The 21,238-nt window shown below is 39.7% G+C and overlaps 1 protein-coding gene and 1 long non-coding RNA gene across 3 annotated transcripts in view; one reads left to right on the top strand and one right to left on the bottom strand.

Annotated features, from left to right (window-relative positions):
• The window catches only part of COL1A2 (collagen type I alpha 2 chain), a 35,856-nt gene extending 15,493 nt beyond the window's left edge, over positions 1-20,363 (bottom strand). The window contains exons 1-29 of the mRNA XM_041727879.1: positions 19,926-20,363; positions 17,388-17,398; positions 16,789-16,803; positions 16,109-16,144; positions 14,868-14,960; positions 13,535-13,588; positions 10,568-10,612; positions 10,408-10,461; positions 10,262-10,315; positions 9,894-9,947; positions 9,424-9,477; positions 8,877-8,930; positions 7,271-7,315; positions 6,925-6,978; positions 6,785-6,829; positions 6,365-6,418; positions 5,758-5,856; positions 5,584-5,628; positions 5,378-5,476; positions 4,917-4,970; positions 4,647-4,754; positions 4,229-4,282; positions 4,025-4,123; positions 3,042-3,095; positions 2,477-2,575; positions 2,034-2,087; positions 1,504-1,557; positions 1,299-1,352; positions 970-1,023 (exon numbers count right to left, since the gene is read on the bottom strand). Of these exons, the coding sequence (XP_041583813.1) occupies positions 970-1,023; positions 1,299-1,352; positions 1,504-1,557; positions 2,034-2,087; positions 2,477-2,575; positions 3,042-3,095; positions 4,025-4,123; positions 4,229-4,282; positions 4,647-4,754; positions 4,917-4,970; positions 5,378-5,476; positions 5,584-5,628; positions 5,758-5,856; positions 6,365-6,418; positions 6,785-6,829; positions 6,925-6,978; positions 7,271-7,315; positions 8,877-8,930; positions 9,424-9,477; positions 9,894-9,947; positions 10,262-10,315; positions 10,408-10,461; positions 10,568-10,612; positions 13,535-13,588; positions 14,868-14,960; positions 16,109-16,144; positions 16,789-16,803; positions 17,388-17,398; positions 19,926-19,995 (1,719 nt within the window). The 5' untranslated portion in view covers positions 19,996-20,363. The remainder of the gene's footprint in view (positions 1-969; positions 1,024-1,298; positions 1,353-1,503; positions 1,558-2,033; positions 2,088-2,476; positions 2,576-3,041; positions 3,096-4,024; positions 4,124-4,228; positions 4,283-4,646; positions 4,755-4,916; positions 4,971-5,377; positions 5,477-5,583; positions 5,629-5,757; positions 5,857-6,364; positions 6,419-6,784; positions 6,830-6,924; positions 6,979-7,270; positions 7,316-8,876; positions 8,931-9,423; positions 9,478-9,893; positions 9,948-10,261; positions 10,316-10,407; positions 10,462-10,567; positions 10,613-13,534; positions 13,589-14,867; positions 14,961-16,108; positions 16,145-16,788; positions 16,804-17,387; positions 17,399-19,925) is intronic.
• Positions 272-9,396, top strand: LOC121474778. 2 transcript variants are annotated; one of them, XR_005983523.1, is made up of 3 exons: positions 272-836; positions 2,183-2,332; positions 9,220-9,396. It is a non-coding gene; the product is annotated as an uncharacterized LOC121474778 (long non-coding RNA). The 2 variants fall into 2 exon arrangements; XR_005983524.1 differs by lacking the exon at positions 9,220-9,396 and adding an exon at positions 3,955-4,037.
• Positions 20,364-21,238: the final 875 nt, after the last annotated feature.

Raw genomic sequence — 21,238 nt, 5'->3', positions numbered from 1 at the left:
AAGAGATAAATCGTGAAATGTATGTATGTTCTCGAGGTCCACTTATGATTATGATATTTAGGTAAGTTTTGAAATAGCCAAACAAAGCCAGCTAGGCTCTAGCTCCCTGAGTGTATAAGTATAGGGCTATTAGGAGCAAGAGAATTTTCAGGTGTATATAGACAGATACAAAAAGTGAGAATTCCACTGATATCAAAGATATTTCTATGCTAGAACATAGTATCAGGAAATTTAGGTTTCCATCACTTAGTCTATATTACTTTAAAAAAATGATAAAACAGACTATCTCATTTGATAATATAAATAATGATAGACAATATCAGACATTGCCTATTTTTAGTTATATAACAGACTGCTTTCTTAATAGAAATGATCATATTCTGCACATTACCTAGTTAATTGTATACCCAAGTGTATCTCCTTTATTACTGACCAGCTGTCTCCTTAATGTGCCTCACTGTTGACAAAGGAGACCAGGCCACAGAATGTAACTGAATTGAGGCACATTCATCACAATTACCAGAGAAAATGACTCAGAACTCCTGCCCTGATTGTGGCTAGCAGTGTCATGTCTGAATGCCAAGAAAAACATTAAATGCAATTTTTCAGGGTCTAGTTTGATGGAAAAGCAGTGCATTTACTTTTTCACTATGGGAAAGCAAATAATTTGCATGTTAACGTTACCAAGAACAATACAAAAAGTAAGGCCATTAAATGGAATGTTCATTGATAATATTTTCCTTTCATAATGCAGCGTTTCATTCAGTTTTTAAAACAAAGGAGTTGTTATTCCAAGGAGCATGAGTAACTCGGTGTATTCTCTCCAAAGTACCAATGTAAGTAGAACACTATCATTAACATATGAAATACGAAGTTTCTTTTTACATATTATAATTGCACTGCACTAGGGCATTCTTTATGGGAGAAGTCCCAAGTTTCGATAATTCTACTATCACTTGTTTTACTCACCCTTTCTCCTGGTTTGCCAACTTCACCAGCTGTACCTGCGGGGCCAGGCAGACCCTAAAAAAAAAAAAAAAACCACAAAATCTCAATCTTCTGGCTCTCTTCAGAGGATTTGCGAATGACTGGGTTTTTCTGGATACTTTTTGATATCGACATGGTCACTAACTATTGTATGCTATTAAAGAGTCACACAGAAGTTTGCCTTGTAAAGGTGTATCCTTCCTTACGTTAGTTCTGAAATCAGGTTCTGTGTGGTGGGGGAAGAGTTCTATGGTGATTTACAGCTGGATGGTCTGACCAAAGGCAATGTTCTGTAGTTTTAGTTGACTTACCTGGAAGCCTGGAGGACCAGCAGGACCCTGTTCACCTTTTCCACCTTGGACACCCTGAAAGTAATAGTAAAAACAGCTTAAGTAGAAATGTGTTGTCACCATTGCTGTCTACCTATATAACTCGTGGACTGGAAAAAGGAGATGGTCATTTGGTAGGACTGGATTCATTTAGGGCAGTAGGAACAAGAATGGGAGAAATACTCACTTGTGGTCCAGGAGGTCCCTGAGCACCATTGTTTCCATCAGGACCTGGAGCACCCTAAAATATTTCACAGAAAGGCTCAGGGTTACCTGTGAGTCAGACAGTTTCAGAAGACTCGAAGCTTCGTGCATTACTTTCTCACCGCTTATGCTCTTTGCATGACTCATTGTGGGTCCCCTGCCTAAATACTAGCTTTTGGTATGGCTTGTGGGAAGTCCACGGATGGAGAGCAATTTATGAAGACTAGAGAATGCATACTAGCATATGCATAGCTTTTTAATCACAGAAAAAATGAAATAAAAATCAAATGAGCCCATAAATAATTTTGACTGAATATACATTCTGATTTGTTAGAGCTCACCGTCTTATAAGTGCGGTTTAAAAAGGAAAATACGTTTTGTGATGGCATAAAGGATCCTTGGGGATGGCATTTTGAAAAGGGGATGACATAATTATATCAGATGGCCTCAAAGGATGTGTGTTTCCTAAGTGAATATGACATAGGCAGATAACACGACAAAGTCAGCACCTACCCGAGCACCAGCAAGACCAGCATGACCTTTATCACCATTTTTGCCAGGATCACCCTATGATAAACATTAAAAAAAAAAAAAGTCAAATTAACCATGACAATTTTGAAATGTTACTTTTTTGTTTTTTTTTTTTCTCTTTCTTTTCTAAGGTTCCTAGTCTTTGAGTTCCGTTGGCTAAGGCATAATCCATCATCTTGCAACTCCAAGGACAAGAAGGTACACCTGTGTGCTCAGAGGCACAGACTCAGGAGATGGATTTCTAGCAGGTGTGCAATGATATATTGGAGATCAATTATGTGGTAGGTGGCTCGCAGTTTTCTGTGTTGAAAGGGACCCCCCCTCCCTATCTTGAGATAGAATGGACTGAGGGCAGGAGAGAAACCAAGTTTTGGTGAAACATAAGCAAAGATGTGCCAAGCGAGAAGAGGGTGTGCTGTTCTTACAGTGGGGCCTTTGGGTCCAGGGAATCCGATGTTGCCGGGCTCTCCTCTTGCTCCCGCTGGGCCAATTGGTCCAGGCCTGCCATCAATACCAGGGAGACCCTGAAACCAAAGTTTATTTAAAGCTCACTCAGCATCGAACAGGGTCTCTTGACCTCACGCTGGTGAGGCTGCTGTAGGATGAAAGAGAATCATTTTCTGAATGCACAGAGCTTTCTGGTATAAAGTGTCAATAAATTATGAATCCATTTTCCTTTTCTAAATAGGATGTCAGTACACACACAGCCAAGTCAATCTCGTATGTGTCCAATCCCCTCTTTCCCCTCCCTTTCCATACCCTCATCACCCTCTTCAATTTCCCCTGCCATGTTTTTCTTTTTCCTTCCCTCCTTTCAGTCCTGTGTTCATTTGGACTCCATAATTACAATCTACTCCTTCACGTTCCCAGATGATGTATGTGGCTGATATTTATTTTCAGTGTGTTCATGTATAAATAAGCCACAGAATAGACTTGATAAGGGTGCAATAAGTGTCCTTGAAAATATAATGGAAAATGAGCAATTCTTACCATGGGACCTTCTTTACCAGCTGGGCCAACATTACCAGGGGCACCAGGAAAACCCTATAAAATAAATGAGGATGCTTTCATGTTGGCACTTTAACACACGTGCTTGAGGCTCCCATTTATTAAAATCTCACAAAAGCACTCCCCCCCCCCGCCCGCACTTCTTGTTGGTTGCACAGGGTAAATCATTAGGGGTATTAGCCACTGGCTGGGAGGTATGAAAAGAGCTCTGAAATCTTTCTTCTCTCTCTTCTTTATGCCCTTCCTTTTATTGGAGTTTAGTGCAACTGATTCATTTATAGATATCTCAAGAAACTGTGAAGCAACATACTATATGGGCAAAATGTATCAAGTTATTTACCTCATAATAGAAAAACAAATACTTTTAGTAAGCAATTTTCAAAGGGGATTTTTTATTGCTATATTTGGTGTCTTTATTACTTGTTTATGGTACAATTACAGATGATATTCATCCATAAGAGATAATGGAAGCAAAAAAAATCACTCTATTGCTATGGATTAGAGTGTCTACGAATCTAAAGGTCATTTCTCCATGGCTAGTGTGATGCTGAATACATTATAGCACTTTGTGATTGCTAGAAAAATGATTTCACTTATGAATCTAATACACTGATAATGTATAGTCCTAATACGTTTCATGGACACCTTATATAAAACTCACAAATTGAGATAAAAGATTCATGCTGATAGGAGAACCCGCCTAATTTGGATATATTAAAATAAATCTATTTTTCCAAAAACCTCACAGCCATTGGATCAAGAAATAAATAAGAAATTTATGAACTAACCAAATTTGTAAAAATATCTCTGGGCTTTGATAAAGTTAAATTAAAAAGGCAATCATCGGCAAATCTCCTAACAGATTTACTTTGGATGATTTTTCTATTGTCTTCAGATATTAATCATCCCTTCAAAACAGGAAATGGTGCCAGGTGTGACTTGCTCAGAATCAATCTGAAACTTACTCGGGGTCCCATGAGGCCAGGCTCTCCAGGGCGACCAGAATCTCCATTGGGACCGCGGACACCAGCAGGGCCGGTGGCACCCCGAGGGCCGGGAGGACCCTAGTAAACAGAAGGGAGAGCGGAAGGGGCTGAAGCGAACGACACACCCACGAAAAGAAGTGTCAAATTCCTTCCTTCCCCGGGAATGAATAATGGACAGCTTACCATGACACCAGCTCTGCCATCAGCTCCAGGAAGACCACGAGAACCAGGACTTCCCTGTAAGAAAGTACGTGAAACAGAAAGAATTGGGAAAAAACCCTTAGATCCAATAGGGCAGCATTTATTGAAACATGGCTTGCATGCAACGAATCTTGATACCCTTAAGGGAGAGATACAAATAAAAAACCAAGCCAGAAAACTTCATCCAAACCCCAAAGGAATGTGTGGAGGAGGCATTCTACAAAAATAGGTCAACATTATTTCCAGACCAAATTGAGAGTCACTGATTTAATAAGGCAGATGGAAAGCAGATGCTCCCTTCGTCTAGAAAACGTTCTCAGTAATTCTGACCAATTCCCAATGAAAGAGTGTCATCAGACCCCTCTGGTGTGTCTGGGTGTCAAGAGCATTTGGAACCTACTCTCAGCCCAGGAGGTCCAGAGGGCCCAGCAGATCCAGCTTCACCATTGGGGCCTCTCTTTCCTTCTTCACCACTGGGACCAGGAGGACCTTGGGCACCGGCAGAGCCCTGTTTAATGAAAAAGGCAAAAGAGGAGCGAACAGGAAACATCATTTTCATGTCATATGCAGCCAAAGAAAAAGGAATCACTTTGTTTTTTAAAGTAGAAGTATGACTTTTTGGATTAAAAAAGTAATAAATCCATAAAATTGTGATTAGAGAACTACTTACAGGCTCACCCTTGTTGCCACTTTCTCCTTTGGAACCAGCTGGCCCAGGCTCACCCTAGGGTTCGATACAAAACAGTGGTCAAATGACAAACATTTGTCACAACCCTCTCACGACAAACATCTTGGAATAGTTATGGATCAAGATAAAGAAAAGTTCAAGTTCTGTAAGAAATGTGCCCAGGTTCATATTTAAACAGCTTACAGGGGACTGGCTTAGTTGAAGGGACAAGAGTGGTATAGAAATGTACCTCACTGACCTTTGGGTAATGTTCTAGGATAGCAGGAGGGGTATGTGTGTGAACAAACATACATGTACATGCGCTTGTAGAAGAAATACAAACTAAAAATGCCAAGGAAAACCCCAAAAGAATGATAAAACCACAAGAAGGAAGTGTAGATGGTGACAAATGATGGCAGAGTTGGCATTTAAGGGAGATGAAAGCTGCAGCCATGACCACTTACAACAAGTCCTCTGGCACCAGTAGCACCAGCGGCACCAACAGGACCAGGAATCCCACGGGGTCCAGGGAGGCCAGGAGCCCCAGCGACACCGGGCAGGCCCTGTGAAGAAAACGCAGCGTGGTCTGTCACGAGGTGGTTGGCAGATGAGGCGGTGCTTGTGAGAGGGCCTTTGGACGCAGAGCAGCACAGGAGAGCTGTATACTCACAGCAGCACCCTTAGCACCAGTCAGGCCGTTGGCTCCAGGGTTACCCTGTGAGGAAAAAGAAAGGAGAAGGCTCTCTGCTATTTCTATTCTTCTTTGACCCACACCTTCTTTTTTTTTTTTTTTTTTTTTTTTGCCTGCTTCCACTCCAAGAGGTTAATGACAATGGCTACTTACAGGGGGTCCAACGGGGCCGGAAACACCTGGAAGACCCACTTCACCACGGGGACCCGCGGGACCAGCAGGACCGGGGTTACCCACAGGTCCGATTTCACCCTAACGGAGGGAAAGCACTGAGGCATTAGTCTGCAAATAATGAAGCAGCCTATCTCCATTTTGATGACACCAGGTTTCATGAGCTTTGTTCGGAACTGTAATTATTTCCCTCATCTGGTTTGGCACACCACAGATTTGGATTTGGGTTCTTACTTTCCTGGCCTCGTTCTGCCCTCTTGGCTAGCATCTTCACCTATCTCTGTCCGTCTGTGGTAGAGACTCTGGTTCTCAGCTAGCCAGTCCTCACTACTTTGGGAGTATATCCCAGAGGGGTCCCAGAAAATAAATGTCCTTGTTGGCTTTTGTTTCTATGCTCAGGGCCTCAAGTACAGAGATTCGCTCTATTTCAAGCTTGGAGTGAGAAAACTGGTCATTCTATAACTATTTTGAAAGGGGGACTAATTAAGTTTCCTGTTCTGTAATTATCTATCTACAAGCACAGTGCCTATCTTTCACATCACAATAAGAAGTTTATCGAGATAGTGAGAATGGTGGGCAGTGTGTTTACCTTGGGGCCAGGAGCACCTGGGAAGCCTGGAGGGCCAGCAGACCCAATAGGACCCTGAAATCAAAGTAGAATGTGGTTAAGATATGTCCTCCCAGCAAATTAACAACACAAGACCTGAAGATTGAAGTGGCTTGGAGTGGCCCAATCTTATCTGATATTGGCAAAGAGAAAACTGACAGCTGGTCTGTTGTCATTAATACCAAAGGGAAGACATTCAAGATATCCAAGGTGAGGTAGATTTTATGTTATGTATCAATGAAAAGCACCAGGGATACAAGTACTTATAAACAGAGCCTTTGAGAGACCTCATGGAACATTTGATAAGGTATCCAAAATGGTGTTGTCTTATAAATTAATAAAGAATAGAGTTCCCATCCCACACTCTTAACCTCTTCCAAATTCTTTGGTGTCAAAACTTACAGCAGGACCCACAGGACCCACACTTCCATCACTTCCACGGGCACCCTATGAAGAAAATAAGGAGACAAAGTCAAGAGGAAAGTCAAGTAGTAGTTACTAGAATTTTTAAAAGGATAAGGGACAAAAATGGAAGCACTCACAGCTGGACCAGGGGCACCGACACGTCCTCTCTCACCAGGAAGCCCACGGGCTCCCTAGAAGCAGAAATATTTTCAATGAGATCCAGAACGCTAATTTTAAAAATGTCACAGGCATCATTTGCTTTGTCCAATTTCCAACATGTGCAAGAATCCACTAGAAATAAATAGGTCTTGTTCTAATTCCAACTAAAAGGTAATGGATTTCAATTAAGTATTCAGAAAGTTATTAGAAAAATATCAAAGAATACAATGCCGAGGGAAATGGTAATTAGCAAAAACATTAAAGAAGTTCTAGCTTGCAAACGGTGTACACGTTTGGATTTACAATCAAGTAATCGATACTTACTGTTTGACCTGGCGTTCCATTTTCACCAGGGGCACCAGGTTCACCCTACATGGAAAAGAAGGATTGAGTTTTTGTTCATTACAGGTATTGATTATTTTTTTTCTGATTGCGTCATTTTTATCCTATTACTTTAATTTGGACCATTTATATTTTATAATATTTCTTACACATATAGACTGTTTCTCAATTATGCCAATCACATAAATTTTTAAATTTCTAAAATATGAGTTTTTATATGGATAGTACCAAAAATCACAGTACGAGGGAGATGTGGTCACTTGAGGATTATGTACCCCAGCTCTAATGTTTCCCCTTAGATTTGGGATATCATTTCGACGAGGCTTATATGTTAGGAATGATATCATAGAAAGAGATGGCAGAGGATGAATTGCTTTCAACAGAACCATATTTACTCTCTTTAAACTTATTTTTTAACACTTGGTATTTTCATTTTTGTAAAAATGCATGGAAATTTAAAGCTTCATAATATTTTTCAGAGCTGTCTTATTTATTTCCAAGCTATATCCTTATCTTGAGTAAAAACCATGGTGGTGGCGGGTGAGGGGTGGCAGTAATTAAATAAAATAACACATGTAAAGGAACTTTGCTTCTCAGTAATCTGATCAAGATCTGGAAGAAATAGATTTGAGAGATCCTTTAGGAAACCTTCATTTCTAGAATTCCATGTGAAGTATGTTCTTGGGGAATAAACACAAAGTCTGTTCTTTGAAAGTCAGGGATTCTAGCCTATGCGCTCCTCTAACTGCTAGATGTGTGACTTTGGGCAAGTCACTCATTCTCTCTGAGTCTCAGTTTCCCTCATCTGCAAAATGAGGGGGTCTCCAAAGCTCCTTTCGGCTCTAACATTTTATGATGCTGGGACTAGTAGTCTGAGCTATTACATTAGGCTCTAGGGAGAATGAGTTTGACCTTATCCATTTGTGTGGCAGCTGGAAAGTTAGAACAGATTCTCCATATTCATGTTCATTTCTGGTCCCGCTAGTATTCGTTACTCATTAATTTGTAATTACGTTGGTATTCACTTTAATATCACATTATCTCCTTAATAGGAGAGAGAACATTTTATAGTTGAAAACGCTGTCAGAGAAGAGCCTAGCCAAGAGATAACACACTTCTGAGACTTTAATTACCTAATTAAAATTTTTTTGAGTGTGCACAGATAAATCACAGGAAAGAGGTTGAAAAGTGTATTGTGACATGAATGTACCTATCTAATTAGTGCGTGGCAAAGGAGAATTTACAGTTTAAAATAACATAGCGTTCTAATATCTGATTATATGTTTATTTACTTTTATTTTGGCTGCAAAGATTGGTTGAAATTGTAGGATAGGAAATGAAGGAAGAAACTATCGACATTATTTTTATCTCAACTGCTTAATAGATATTGAATTAAATAAACAGTATTAATAATTGGCCTTTTGTCACAGAATTCCATATCCTCGCCATTGAAGGCTCTGAAATATTGAGGAGGAAATACGATACTCTTAGAAATAAGAGTAGTCTTCATTAAGAATACACTTTCTGACCATCATGGGGAATTACCAGTCAATTGTTTTAAAGATAATACTTCTGATTTAGTATTTACCTTCACACCTGGAGCACCGGGCTGTCCCTTCAATCCATCCAGACCATTGTGTCCCTGAAATGCAAATTCTTATTCTTAAAATGCCATTCCATTATCGTGCTTGGTCAAATCCCAACCTCCTGAGTGAATCGTGCATGTACCGCTTCAGTGCACTGGAGGGTCTGGCACCCAGCAAACTTGCTCCATTGCCCCAGTTAAGTCACTAAACCTCCCTGCATTTGAAAGGGAAGGAACGAGAACTAGGTGCTCTCTTACATCATTTCTCTCTTTAATAATTTTACGATCTTCAGATGGTTATAAGTACCTCTTAAGTCATATGCCTTTTATACAATTTTCTCCATAGGGATCCTCAATTCTTGAAAGCTACGAACATACTGAGAAAAGCACACCCCACTGGACTTTTCAGCCATGTGAACTTTCTCTCTTCACTCTGGCGAATTCCAGGACTTTGGAAGCAAGTATGTGTCACATGGGAGTTTAAATATAGTTGACACTTTTCCTAAAAATAATCAACATTTCTTCTCTTCTGGGTAAAGAATGTGCTCACCCTAATGCCCTTGAAGCCAGGAAGTCCAGGAGTCCCAGGGAAACCACGAGCACCCTTAAAAAGAAACACAGAAGAAGACAAATGATGTTTTCCTTCTAAATCAGAATACAACGATTTCTTCCCTTTCATTTCTTCTCACTGAAGTTCGAGCTTGGAATCAAAGACTAGGATATTTTAAAGCACAGAGCAGCAAATTAACTTGCTCTAATTTGAGTAACCGATACTATGGAATTTGTACAAAACACGATTTAGTTTACAGTGTGCTTGCTGTCATTAAGAGGACATCCCTTGCATTAATGAAAACCGTATGCATTCTTACTAGCTTCCTTGATTTGTCAGATGCCTTCATTGAGGGGTACAGGTGGTCAAACATCTAGGTGGTCATTTAGACCCATCCTGGTTTTACCGACCATCTTGCATGCAAGATGCCTCTGATACCTGGACTGGATCCACTGGGATAGAAAGCTTACCTGTGGTCCAACAACTCCTCTCTCACCGGGTCGTCCAGGTTTTCCAGGGTGACCCTAAAACATGAAAGCATCATAGGGTAAGCTTTTTCTTGCTAAGCCATCAGCTGGAAGTCAGAACATCTTGGTTTTTAAAATATAGGAAAAAGGCATTCAATAAAGATATGGGTCCAAATATATATTTAATTAACAACTAATTTCCTTAAATACAAAACAAATTGAAATTTCATTAAAATAACATTTTCCATATGGGGAGAGTTATGTCAGGCACATTCAGCTTTTGGCAGAATACTTCATTTGAATCCAGAAATTCTTGTTGAGGCAGGAGTGTTTAAATGGCATTTTGGAAATGCTTATAAGTAAATACTTACATCCTCACCAGCCTTGCCAGGAGGCCCAGGTGGACCACGAGCACCCGCTGGACCCTAAGAAGATAGGAGACCAATCATTTCATTAAGATTATATTAATAAACTTCTTGAAGAAGAAATTTACCATAAAGGGCAAAAATGTACTCACAGTTTGACCAGGTTCACCAGGCTCACCAGCAGGTCCTTGGAAACCTTGAGGGCCCTAAAAGAAAACAGTATGTCATACTCCACACCTTTCTTTAATTCTGTTATTTTTTTTTTTATTTTTATTTTTTACATAAGAGGGATTACAAGCTTCCAATACTTACAGGAGCGCCAGATGCACCAGGTGGACCTCTAGGTCCCATCAAACCCTGTAAAGAAGACAAGTATAGTGAGCACTGATGAGTTATCATGGCTTTGGTTTGAGTTAGATAGGATTAGCAGAGCAGTGCCACAGACATTTTGTGATAGATGGATAAGAATTATCCTGTTTTTTTTTTCTTAGTTTTTGTTTCTCCCAGGAGTCTCTTAAGGACTGACATTTCCTCCACTCTTTCTCTGTCTTTGCTTTCACCTTTTCTCCTAACCCAAATCAGCAGAACACAATTGGATGGATGGCCACAGGTCTCTTTCATGCAGTTGGTGAAGCATTTCCATTTGGATGCCCTCAATCACAGGTCATCTCCCCATGTTATATTTGGCTAAGAGATTGGTATTTTTATCGCCACAAGGAGCATGAATTGAAAAGGATCAAAAGTCCTTAATGATTAGAGGGGGGTTTGTTAAATAACCTAATAGTCTCTTTTAAGGCTGTTGGGGACTCATGAAAATGTTAGACAAAAGTTAGGGGTGAAGGAAAAATAAAATATTAAAACATCCTCCAGGAAGGTTCTAATATCATTACTGAAAATGTGGCCCACAACAATAGCAGATTGTTCTTTCTTTTGTTCTCCATTCTGTCACACACAAGTGGAGTGAGATAGTGTTGCTAGCTTGAGAGCTAAATCCACATTCTTGACTCCTCTTTGTGGTAATCAGTGCCTGTGCAAGCTCTCCTGTAGGGGCCAGTTCCTTCAAGCTGAAAATATTGCATTGGTAAGTCTAGGGTAATTTGTTCATGACACATCAACCACGGGGACTCTGCAGGCAAGTCTGCCCCAATGTATTAATGCCTAGAGTGAAATAATATGGATTTTATTAAAAAGCACATCATCTTAATTATAAGAATTATTTGTTTGGTTTTAGAAAATTGCTTCCACATTAAAAGAAACTGTCACTTTTCAATCAAAATAATTTTTTTAGGTATATATTAAAAATAATTTTCTTTGACACCATGAATTTTTAATTATATTCATTCATTTTTCTGCATATTTGCAACAATTTCATTTACATAAAGTGTAGTTTATTTTGTGGAAGCTGTGAGACGGACGATGATTACTCATTAATTCAGAGAAGAACCCTGTGGGGTTTTATAGTTATTGATTTTCCAACATGGAAAATTATTTTAATACTTTATTGCTGCCTATCTTTCTTATTTGTGAGCCACATATCTGTTGATTACATATGTCTGTGACTGTGTGTGGATGTGCAAGCTTAAATTATATTTCACTGATATTTAAAAGTAAAACACTGTTTTATGCCCCCCAGAGAATGTTCCAAAGTCAGGGGAATCTGAAATCCATATTAATTTTCTGGGCTTATGTAGGCTATTTTATTAGTATTTTACTTTTTTCCCTTTAGCTTCTTCTTGAGGCATAGGTACTGCTTTAAAGCTGACTAATGTTCGGCATTAGCTGAAATGGCTAATTTCAAATATCCAATATAAACAAAGCCAAAGAAAATCTCTACTTCTTCATTTCAGATATGGATGTTTTAAATTACCAGGAAAAATCAGGAAATTGGAAATCATCAATTAAAGGCACATTACTTCTCAAGTGAGAGTTTTAATTTACAGAAAATATTATCTTGCCCTTATAGTGTATTAGCTTATTGCGGACCATTAGGTCCAGCCGAACATCTTCTTTTGAAGATAGAGAACTGAATGCATTGTCCAGGTAAAATTTATACTTGAGAGACCATGTTAACTTTAAATTGTAGTGTTTAACCAACTTAATATTTTTAGTTCCAGCAATTTTTCCCTTTTATGCATGCTAGTATATTTTGCATGCTCATGTAATTTTTTTCCCCTAACACATCTCACTAATGCTTGTTGGAAGGCTCACTTTTTAAAGATAGACCATCATCATCATCATCATCATCATCTAGGGAACTTTTCTAGATGTTACTCAAATTATAGTATATATTGCTAACTATTTGTGCTGAGTGATATGATGCTAAATTATACTTATACTCTTTTCTGTATGCACTTATAATTAATAGACTAAAAAGGGAATTTTTATCAAAAGGTATTAAAGGAAACATTTCCAGTATTGTTAACTCTTTCAGGGAGGGTGAGATTTTATCATATTCAGTGCTACATCCCTGATGCACTGTATAGTTTGCACTATACTATGCAAAGTACAGATAAATATTTGTTGAATAAATTGAAGTTTTATTCAAGTGCTAGATATGTGACACATGGTATCGTTGAATATCAGACATCCTGCCTGGAGGTTAGTCCATGTTTTGTCATTAACCACCTCCATGGCCCTGGAAAATCTAAAACTCTAGCTATAGAACAAATGGGCTGGGGCTCCTGAGTGGCTCAGTCTCAAGCCTCCTGATTCTTGGTTTAAGCTCAGGTCGTGATCTCAAGGTCCTGGGATGGAACCCCACTCGGGCTCTGTGCTCAGTGCAGAGTCTGCTTGTCCCTCTCCCTCTCCCCGCCATCACCAAAATAAGTAAATAAATAAATTAATTAATTAATTAAGTAAGTAAGTAAATACAATCTTAAAAAAAATAGACTGGACTAGAACTTGTTGCTTCTTTCCAGAAAGATTATGGGACTTAATAGCTTCATGTCTCTAAGCTTAAAACTGTGAGCAGTGTTAAAGAGTATAAAAAAATTAATCAGAGTGATCACTCTTGAATTCAATTGATATATTTAAATTATGGTTACTATGTCCAGCAATTATTTACACACTGGAAACATGTTGTACAGAAAATTCAACCCCCAGATCTAGGCTTAAATTATTACAGATTTGAATACAAACGGAGTTGCTGCTTTTATGTGATCTAAGTATTGAGTTAGTTAACCTAGATAGCTAAGGAAATGGCAAAGTGAAATTTTTAACATAGAAACAAATTCTCTATTCAGTCATTTTTTGGTCATAATTAAAAAGAAATAAGCATACCATTGGTCCAGGGCCAAGGCCAACTCCTTTTCCATCATACTGGGCTGCAAAGTTCTAGAGGGGAGAAAATACATTATATATATTAAAATTATTAGCTCTGTAGTTCACTTTCTCATCCTACTTGTAAAGATTTTTATGTTGTTGTTTAAAAGGGAGAGATATTTTTATATATTTTTTAGTTTATAATTCCATATTGAGCTAAGTTCCTAAAAAGTCAGGAGAAAATATAGGTTTAAAATTTAGTCCACATCTGGTTTGAAGTGGGAAGTTTCTCTACCTTATTTTTCAAACTCTTTCCTGCCCTGCCAATCACTGCTTCCCTCTCCCTACCTTCTACCTCTACACTGAGAAAGGGGAGCTTTCTATACTTTAAGTCCCTGGAGATCCCTGATAAATTAAGCAGAGACCAAGAGGTCACCTTTGCATTCCCACCTGTTGCCTGGCTCCTTCAGAATGACGCAAAAGTGACTGGGAGACCTTTTTCTAGCTGGAGTTTCAAAAAGGATGTAAAGAGTTTTGAAGTTTAGAGGAAAATTAAATTAAAATGCCCCTTGGAAGATTAAACTTTTAAAAAATAGTTCACAGTAATAACTTTACTGTTAAAGATCTCTCTTATAGTGGTAGATCTATTAAAGAAGGTGCTTTTTAATGCACTCAGTAGATAAGCAATCATAATAAGATCTTTTGGGGGAGAAAGGTCTTATTTTACTGGCATACAGTTGGGTATTAGAATCAGGCTTCTGATTCATAGTGCTAACCAATTAAGCAAATATGTTTTCCTTCCTGCAGTGAGGCCATTTGGCACTCATACCATTGTTAAAGACATAAAGCTAAAAGAAGATATTAATGAAAAAGGGAAATGTACTTTTCTCAAATTAGTTTCAAGCAAATTAAACCTAAAACTACTTTGAATGTTGGTTCAGCAGACTTCAAGCCAAGGAGAATAAAAAGAGTGGGATGTTTGTGAAATTGCTGAAGATCAGGGATTTCAGTTATAATTCAATCTAATCAAACTCTTTAATAATGCAACACTTCTTATTTGTACCCTACTGATGAAAGATATTAAATCCCCAAATTAAATAATAGTTGTGAGGGCTGCAGCTACCTTCAGTGAACACAGAGACCAGTCCTGTAATTGACAAGGGCTCAGAAAGAGAACAGGCAAAGTAAAATCTTGAATGAAGAAACCAAAGAAATGAAATAAAATATACCAATATCCAAAAAGCAGACTCTACCTTAACTACTGAAAATAAGTTCCACAATGATCCTTCCTCCAATAGAGGTAGAAGAAACTTAAGTTAGCTACAAGTTAGCAATACTTAGGACACCTTACCCCGCCAAGACCAGGGGGGCCAGGAGGACCAGGTGGACCAGGAGGGCCTGGGATACCATCGTCACCATCTCTGCCTGGTGGTCCTGGTGGACCCTGTTTTGTAAAAAGCGAATTATCATGGTTAGACAGATCCCATAGGAACCTATACATAAAAAAGGAGACCTAAGGATACATGTGGTAAGGTCAGTTGTTCAGACCCTTCAATGTTCAAGAGGTAAGTAAATTTAATATGCTGTTATTTATCACTAATTGAACTTCACTTAGGACATGGGTCTCTTTTAGAAGGGGGTTTAGTGTCTGATATACAAAGAAGACACAAGGCAGATGAGTTCCTCTGAAAGAGGGATACCTTAGTCTTTGAATATTAATTCATAATGGAGCTCCAGTATCCAAATAAAGGATGGAAATTATAGCTACAATTTATAATTCTATAAACTTCATAAGGAAAACAGTGCACAGTGAGTGATGTACTATATTTTGATTGTCAGTTTCAGACTGATGAACTTATTCAGCTATTTTGATATATAATGTATGAATGGTAGATTAATTGGTATGATAATGAATACAGTTACTTTATCACAAGGTAGAAGATCCTGCAGATTTCCTACCATTAACGCTATTTATGTTGTTAAAGTAATTTACTGACATGATGCTACCTCTAATAGATTGAGTGGAATGCATTTTAGTCTGCACTTCTCAACAGATATAAGGTATAGGTATTTATACATTGGCAAAAGTGTCACATAATGTAGTTATACATGCCAAATATGCATAGCAGGAAGATCTAAGAATACCATGGATAAACTGTAAACCTAACTTGCACATTTATGAATTTAGAAAGAAACATTGTTGACTACTGTTTCGCTACTATTCCCAGGCTATGTAAGAGATCTTACTTGAAGAGCAAACAAAAAAACATGTGCAAAGAGAGGATTGTGGTGGTAGGCAGATACATTTCCATTATGCGTAAGTTGGACAGGTCAGCTGAAAACAAAGAAAGACCATGCAAAGAATATGGCTGCTTTTAATAACTTTGCTTTCTAAAAAGATAATTTTGATGTAAAAAACTATTGATTACATATAATAATACTCATTCACCTCTTCCTTAGGGCATTATCTGCTTAAAAAGTGGTGCAAATATCTGGATACATAAAACTCATAAACTGTCAGTTTTCTGTAGTTTCTAACATGTAGTGTTTAAATATGGTCCAAAGCCTTTTAACAGTTCAAAAATTACACACCCTTTCTCCACGTGGTCCTCTATCTCCAGTTGGGCCCTATGAAGAAGACACAAACAGCACAGTAATAAATGTCTAAGCAATTACCAGTGAATGAGCAAGCATTCTTGATAATAATTAGTCGCTAAGACTGATCTAAACACAATATCATGAGATAGTAGCTGTAAAAATGGCATAATACAACAACAAAAAAGTATATTGTTTTATTATAATTACATGTAATGTCTTTAAACTGGAGGACTAGAGGCTGAAGTCACCAGTCATCAGGCCAATATTATAACTACTATTTTTAGAAATATGATTTATGTGGATTAAATTACCATTTTGTTACGTCGTTAACAGCATATTTATATAGCCAAAGCCCTTTAAAATAAACTTTAATTTACTACCTATAATTAACATAATACTCATTCCATCTCCAGAATTAAAACAAGTCTTTTTTTCTTTAGTATGTAAATCACCAGTTTGTATAATATAAGTGTAATTAGAGATAATGCTGGAAGATAATAAAGCTTGGTTTTCTTAGACATCAAAGCTACTTTATTTTATGGTTTAGCTAATGCATATCCATGTGGGCAAAATCTTGACTAAGTATTTTCTTTCTGTAGTCTACTATAAATTCAGTTAAATTAGAAGTTATTTCTGATCTTTTCAGATATTATGGAAAAGTATTGGACTCTTACCTTTCTTGCAGTTGCCTAGAAAAGAACAAGAAATAATTATGAAGAAAATTATATACTTTTTAAATGGCTCCCATTTCTGTGTAGTATAAAAACATATCTACACGGTGTTGTGCATCCTATTATTTCAGTATTTCAAAGTATAATTTAAAATTTTACCAATAAATTAAATAGGTTCAGAACCAAAATGTATACTTATCTGTAATTATGCCTCAAATTCAATTCATGAGCTAAGAATTTGTTCCTAATACTCTTGCAAGTGATTCCAAGAGAGTAACAAGATTTTCTAGCTCTGTGAAGTCTCCTGCTTTGTAGTAGCAGATGCTTAAAACCCAAACTTCCACAGGATTATTCATTCTGTTTCTTATGAGTGTTCTTGTGAGGGTGGTCTTATCCAGTAGCACCGCCCACTTTGGAAATTGGGGTGGGTACTTTCTAGACAGCCAGCAAAGTTTGACTACCATAACTCATGATGATTTTCTCGGGAATCCAGGTTGTTTAACACGAGTGTAGCCTCCTCTTTCTTCCCCAGAGAAGGCATTAGTGTGGCCAAAGCTATTCCAGTATAAAAAAAAACAAATTCTAAAGATAATTTTACTCACCTCTTGTAAAGCTGTAAAGGAAAGAGAAAAGAGAGAAATAATTATTAGTATCATTGCACTGATCTATAGCAGTGATTAACAAATAGATAGTCTATAAAATTGGCTTACCTAATTAAAGGATCAAGTATATTTTTTATTAAGAATATTCTAATGACTTGGAAATTATGCAGGTCAAAAGTATGGCAGGGATCAGCAGGGTGATTTGTTTGCAATATTAGTATGTAAATATATTTTGAATTAAATTGTTAATTATTTACTATTTTATAAACACTGTAAAATATTAATGCGTCTGAAGGATATTTCTAATGCGTAGTAATTAAGTTGGTTAACTGCATAGGTGGATCGCTGAATGTGAGTAAGATCAGTACATTGATGAGGAAATAATTTATAGTTCAGATAGTTTTTGATACTTAAAAATCCAAAAAGGGAAAACTTAGGGAACTATGTTACTTAGACTTTTTTTTTTTAATAAACGTTATGTAGTAGTTCATTCAGTTTATACCTTTCTTTCTTTTATTTTTTAGCTTATACCTTTCTTAATGTCCTTTTTCAAAAGGTCTAATTTGCAAATTAGTTACTATGAAAATGGGGCCATTTGGACATCTGAAATTTTGCTTTAAATTGGTTCGCTTAAATTAGGTAAGGTCATTCTACCAATATGTATCACTTTTGTCCCTGAGAAGGAATTGCTCAGTATAAATGGAAAAACTGTGGATTAAAGATGTTGAGAATTAATGGGAAAAACACACTCAAGTAATATCCCCCCCTTTGCCATAATTGCTTTAAGTCCTTAAAGACTGAATTCCTCTCCTACGGTATAAAAATTATAGGTTAACACAGGATATAAGGGTGGCCAAGCTGGCAACAAGATGAATCACCCCTAAAAATTGCTTTAATTAGGTGGCCAAGAAGTGTGTCATTTGGAGTGAGAACATCTGTTGCAATAGTCACAATTCAGGAGGGTGGACCACATCCAGCACTGATATTTAAGGGCAATTTTTGAGAATTACTTTTAAATTAGGAAAATGATATGTTTACTTCATTGTGTCCATCAGTAGGAAGAATAATTATGCCCAGACTTGATTAACGGAAGTCCTTATGATTTTGGAAATTTGCCTTTTAATTACTCAGACTGAGCCATTTTGAAGAAATGTGTGTTTAGTAAGTTTTATTCCAGACTGCAGTTGGCTGTTGGTCAGAAGGTGAGTTGCCTTTTGTATCTTCAGACTTCCCTAGGTCTGTTTTCATCTTTCCTTTAGGAAACAATTTTTCCCCCTATCCTCAGATCTCATAAAAAACAAAGTTGGTGATGTGAATTTGCTCTATACAATTATTCCTTAATATCCACAGTGTGCATACTAAAAGTGGACAAAGGGAGAATACACACACACACACAAATGCATCAACAATGATGCAATGGTAGACACCGTGGCATGTGGGCGGAGCAAACTTTTTGGAGTGCTGGGTGTGGCCAGACACCCCTCATCCCCTATCAAGTTGGTATCTTTGGTAATTAGGCAGCCATTTTCAAAAACTGACTGATTTTCTTCATTCTATCTTGACAGAGAGGCCTAGTCATAAAACCTATGGCTGGAAGTGGCCTCGGAGTCCATCTAATCCGCATTCCGCATTTTAGAAAAGGCTCAGTTGGACTTGCCCCAGGTCACGTGGTAAATTAGTGGCAAAGTCATTGGAAAACCCCGGTCTCTTGAGCTTCAGATCCGTGTTGATATTTTCCAACTTGCTGTGTTGAGAATGTCTGATTGTCATTGAGAACATGACAAAGAGGTAACTCTCAGGCTCAACAGAAGGCAGAAGAGATATTGATTAAAGAATGTTACCATTTCCAGGGCCAGATAAATTAAGAAGCTAATTCTACTCTTCAGAATGTATCCATTCCAAGTAACATCATTTTCCCACCCAGTGTGTCCAGGACACGCAGGGAGGGAATGCCTTCAATCGGAAGTGCAGGTCACCTCTGTGTAAACCTGTAGAGTCTCTCATGGGGATTCCATTAGCGTAAGGCCTGGTCCCCTGTGCTTTCATTGTCCTCCCTCCAGAGGGCGCCTCAGAGTCATCATCATCCTCCAGGCGAGCCTTAAACCGCCTAGAAGAGAAAAGCCCTCAGGGGGTGAGTTCTTCATTTCTAAATTCAAGGGCTTTCTAAAGCAGGCCTCGAGTTTTACAAGGTGGGCATCAGTGCAGTCAAGGGCCTGCTAGTTGTTAATACCTCATCCTTAGGAAAAAGACGTTCTGCTCCCTTTGAGCTTCCCTAATCAGAGGTTCCAGTCCAAATTAAGACTCACTTGAGTGAGAGAAAAGTTCCCTGACTTTTGGCGAGGGTTGAGCCTTTTATGTTTTCATTTCTCAAATAATTTCCACGTTTCTCAGCCATGCCTGCGTTTCTCTACATGCCAGGGAGCCTTCCCTCCAAGCTGCCCCTAGGATTTACTTTAGGTTTCCTTTTTTTTCAGACCAGGGTGCCCACCCATCTAACCTTTCTCCCCCGTCTGCCCCAAACAAGCCGAAGGCACTTACATTGGCATGTTGCTAGGCACGAAGCTACTGCAAGCAGCAACAAAGTCCGCGTATCCACAAAGCTGAGCATGTCTACCACTTAGACATGCAGACTCCTTGTGTCGCAGAGCCCTGGGTCACCGGCGGAGGTATCACCTGGCGGGCGCAGGCATGCAGTCGTGGCCGGTACCTCCAACTTAGCCGAACCCTCCTGCCGCCTTGGTGCTAAAATAATAAAGCCCGGATCTGCCCTATTTATACGGCCAAAGTTTCCCTGGCCCGAGGGTGCCTCCAAAAGCGCCTCCACCAATCGTAAGGCTGGGGCTGGGGGCCCGGGCAGCCACAGCTGGGAGGAGACTGCGGGGGCGCAGAGGAGGGAGCGAAGGGGGGAGGGACGTGGCCACGGGGCTGGCTTCTTAAATTGGTTCCATTCTTTTTGAGGACGTGGACACTTTTGAGGCTTTCAAGGGGAAAGTCTGACTCGCAGTCTGCATACCTCCGCCCTCCCCATCCCCCCGCCCTTCCCCGCCCTTTCCAAGTTTGGAAACACTTTTGGACACGTCGGAGCGCTCTGCAGACACCGACGTGGGCAGCCTGTGCAGATCCCGGGGCGGCCGGGCAGCCGTGGAGGGGACCGGGGCCCGGAGATCAAAGCAGGAGCTGTCCAGCCCTGCCTCACCTTGTGCCCTGCGGGCCACCCGCCGGGTGCAGGGCGCCGGCGGGCGCAGAGGAAGCGGGGGAGGAGGGGGCGGGGGTCGACAGCGTGGCGCAGCCCGAGGCCGCCCGCCCCCGCCCGCGCCCCCGCCCCCGCCCGCGCCCAGCTTTTCTCCAGCTTTAGGGCGTGTGTGCGCCCACTTTTTCAGCAGTAGCTCTCTCTCTCTTCTGGCTCCGGGAGAGGGTGAGAGGGGGGTTCTGTGTGTGCAGGGTCGGGTTGGAGTCGAGGCCCGCACCGTGGGAGGGGGGGGGAGCCCCGAGGGGTAGCGTGGCACTGAGCACGGGGGCGGGGGTGGGAGGATGTGCTTTGTGCACAGTAGACGAGACCCAGCCATCAGGCAAAGTCGATGGCTCCCGACGCCGAGTCTCCTCGCAGAGGCTTTGGAGATGATCTGGCCCTGCGAAATGACTGCAGTTGACGACCTGGACGCCTCTCTTAACGGGGGTGGGGGTGGGGGGGGTCTCTCCTTTCTGAGGCTGCAGCGGAGAATCCGTCCTCTCCCCTACAGGTTTCCACCCTCCACCTCCTCTTCTCCACGGATGCCTTGTCTGGATTTACCAGCTCCATGTTGAGCCTGGACTCATCAGATAACTCTCCAGGGGGTGCCCCCAGTGCCTCT

The sequence above is a fragment of the Vulpes lagopus genome, chromosome 13, assembly GCF_018345385.1.
Source record: "Vulpes lagopus strain Blue_001 chromosome 13, ASM1834538v1, whole genome shotgun sequence".
Lineage (NCBI taxonomy): Eukaryota > Metazoa > Chordata > Mammalia > Carnivora > Canidae > Vulpes > Vulpes lagopus.
The sequence above is the reverse complement of the archived record's forward strand: the minus strand, read 5'-3'. Positions and strand labels throughout refer to the sequence as shown.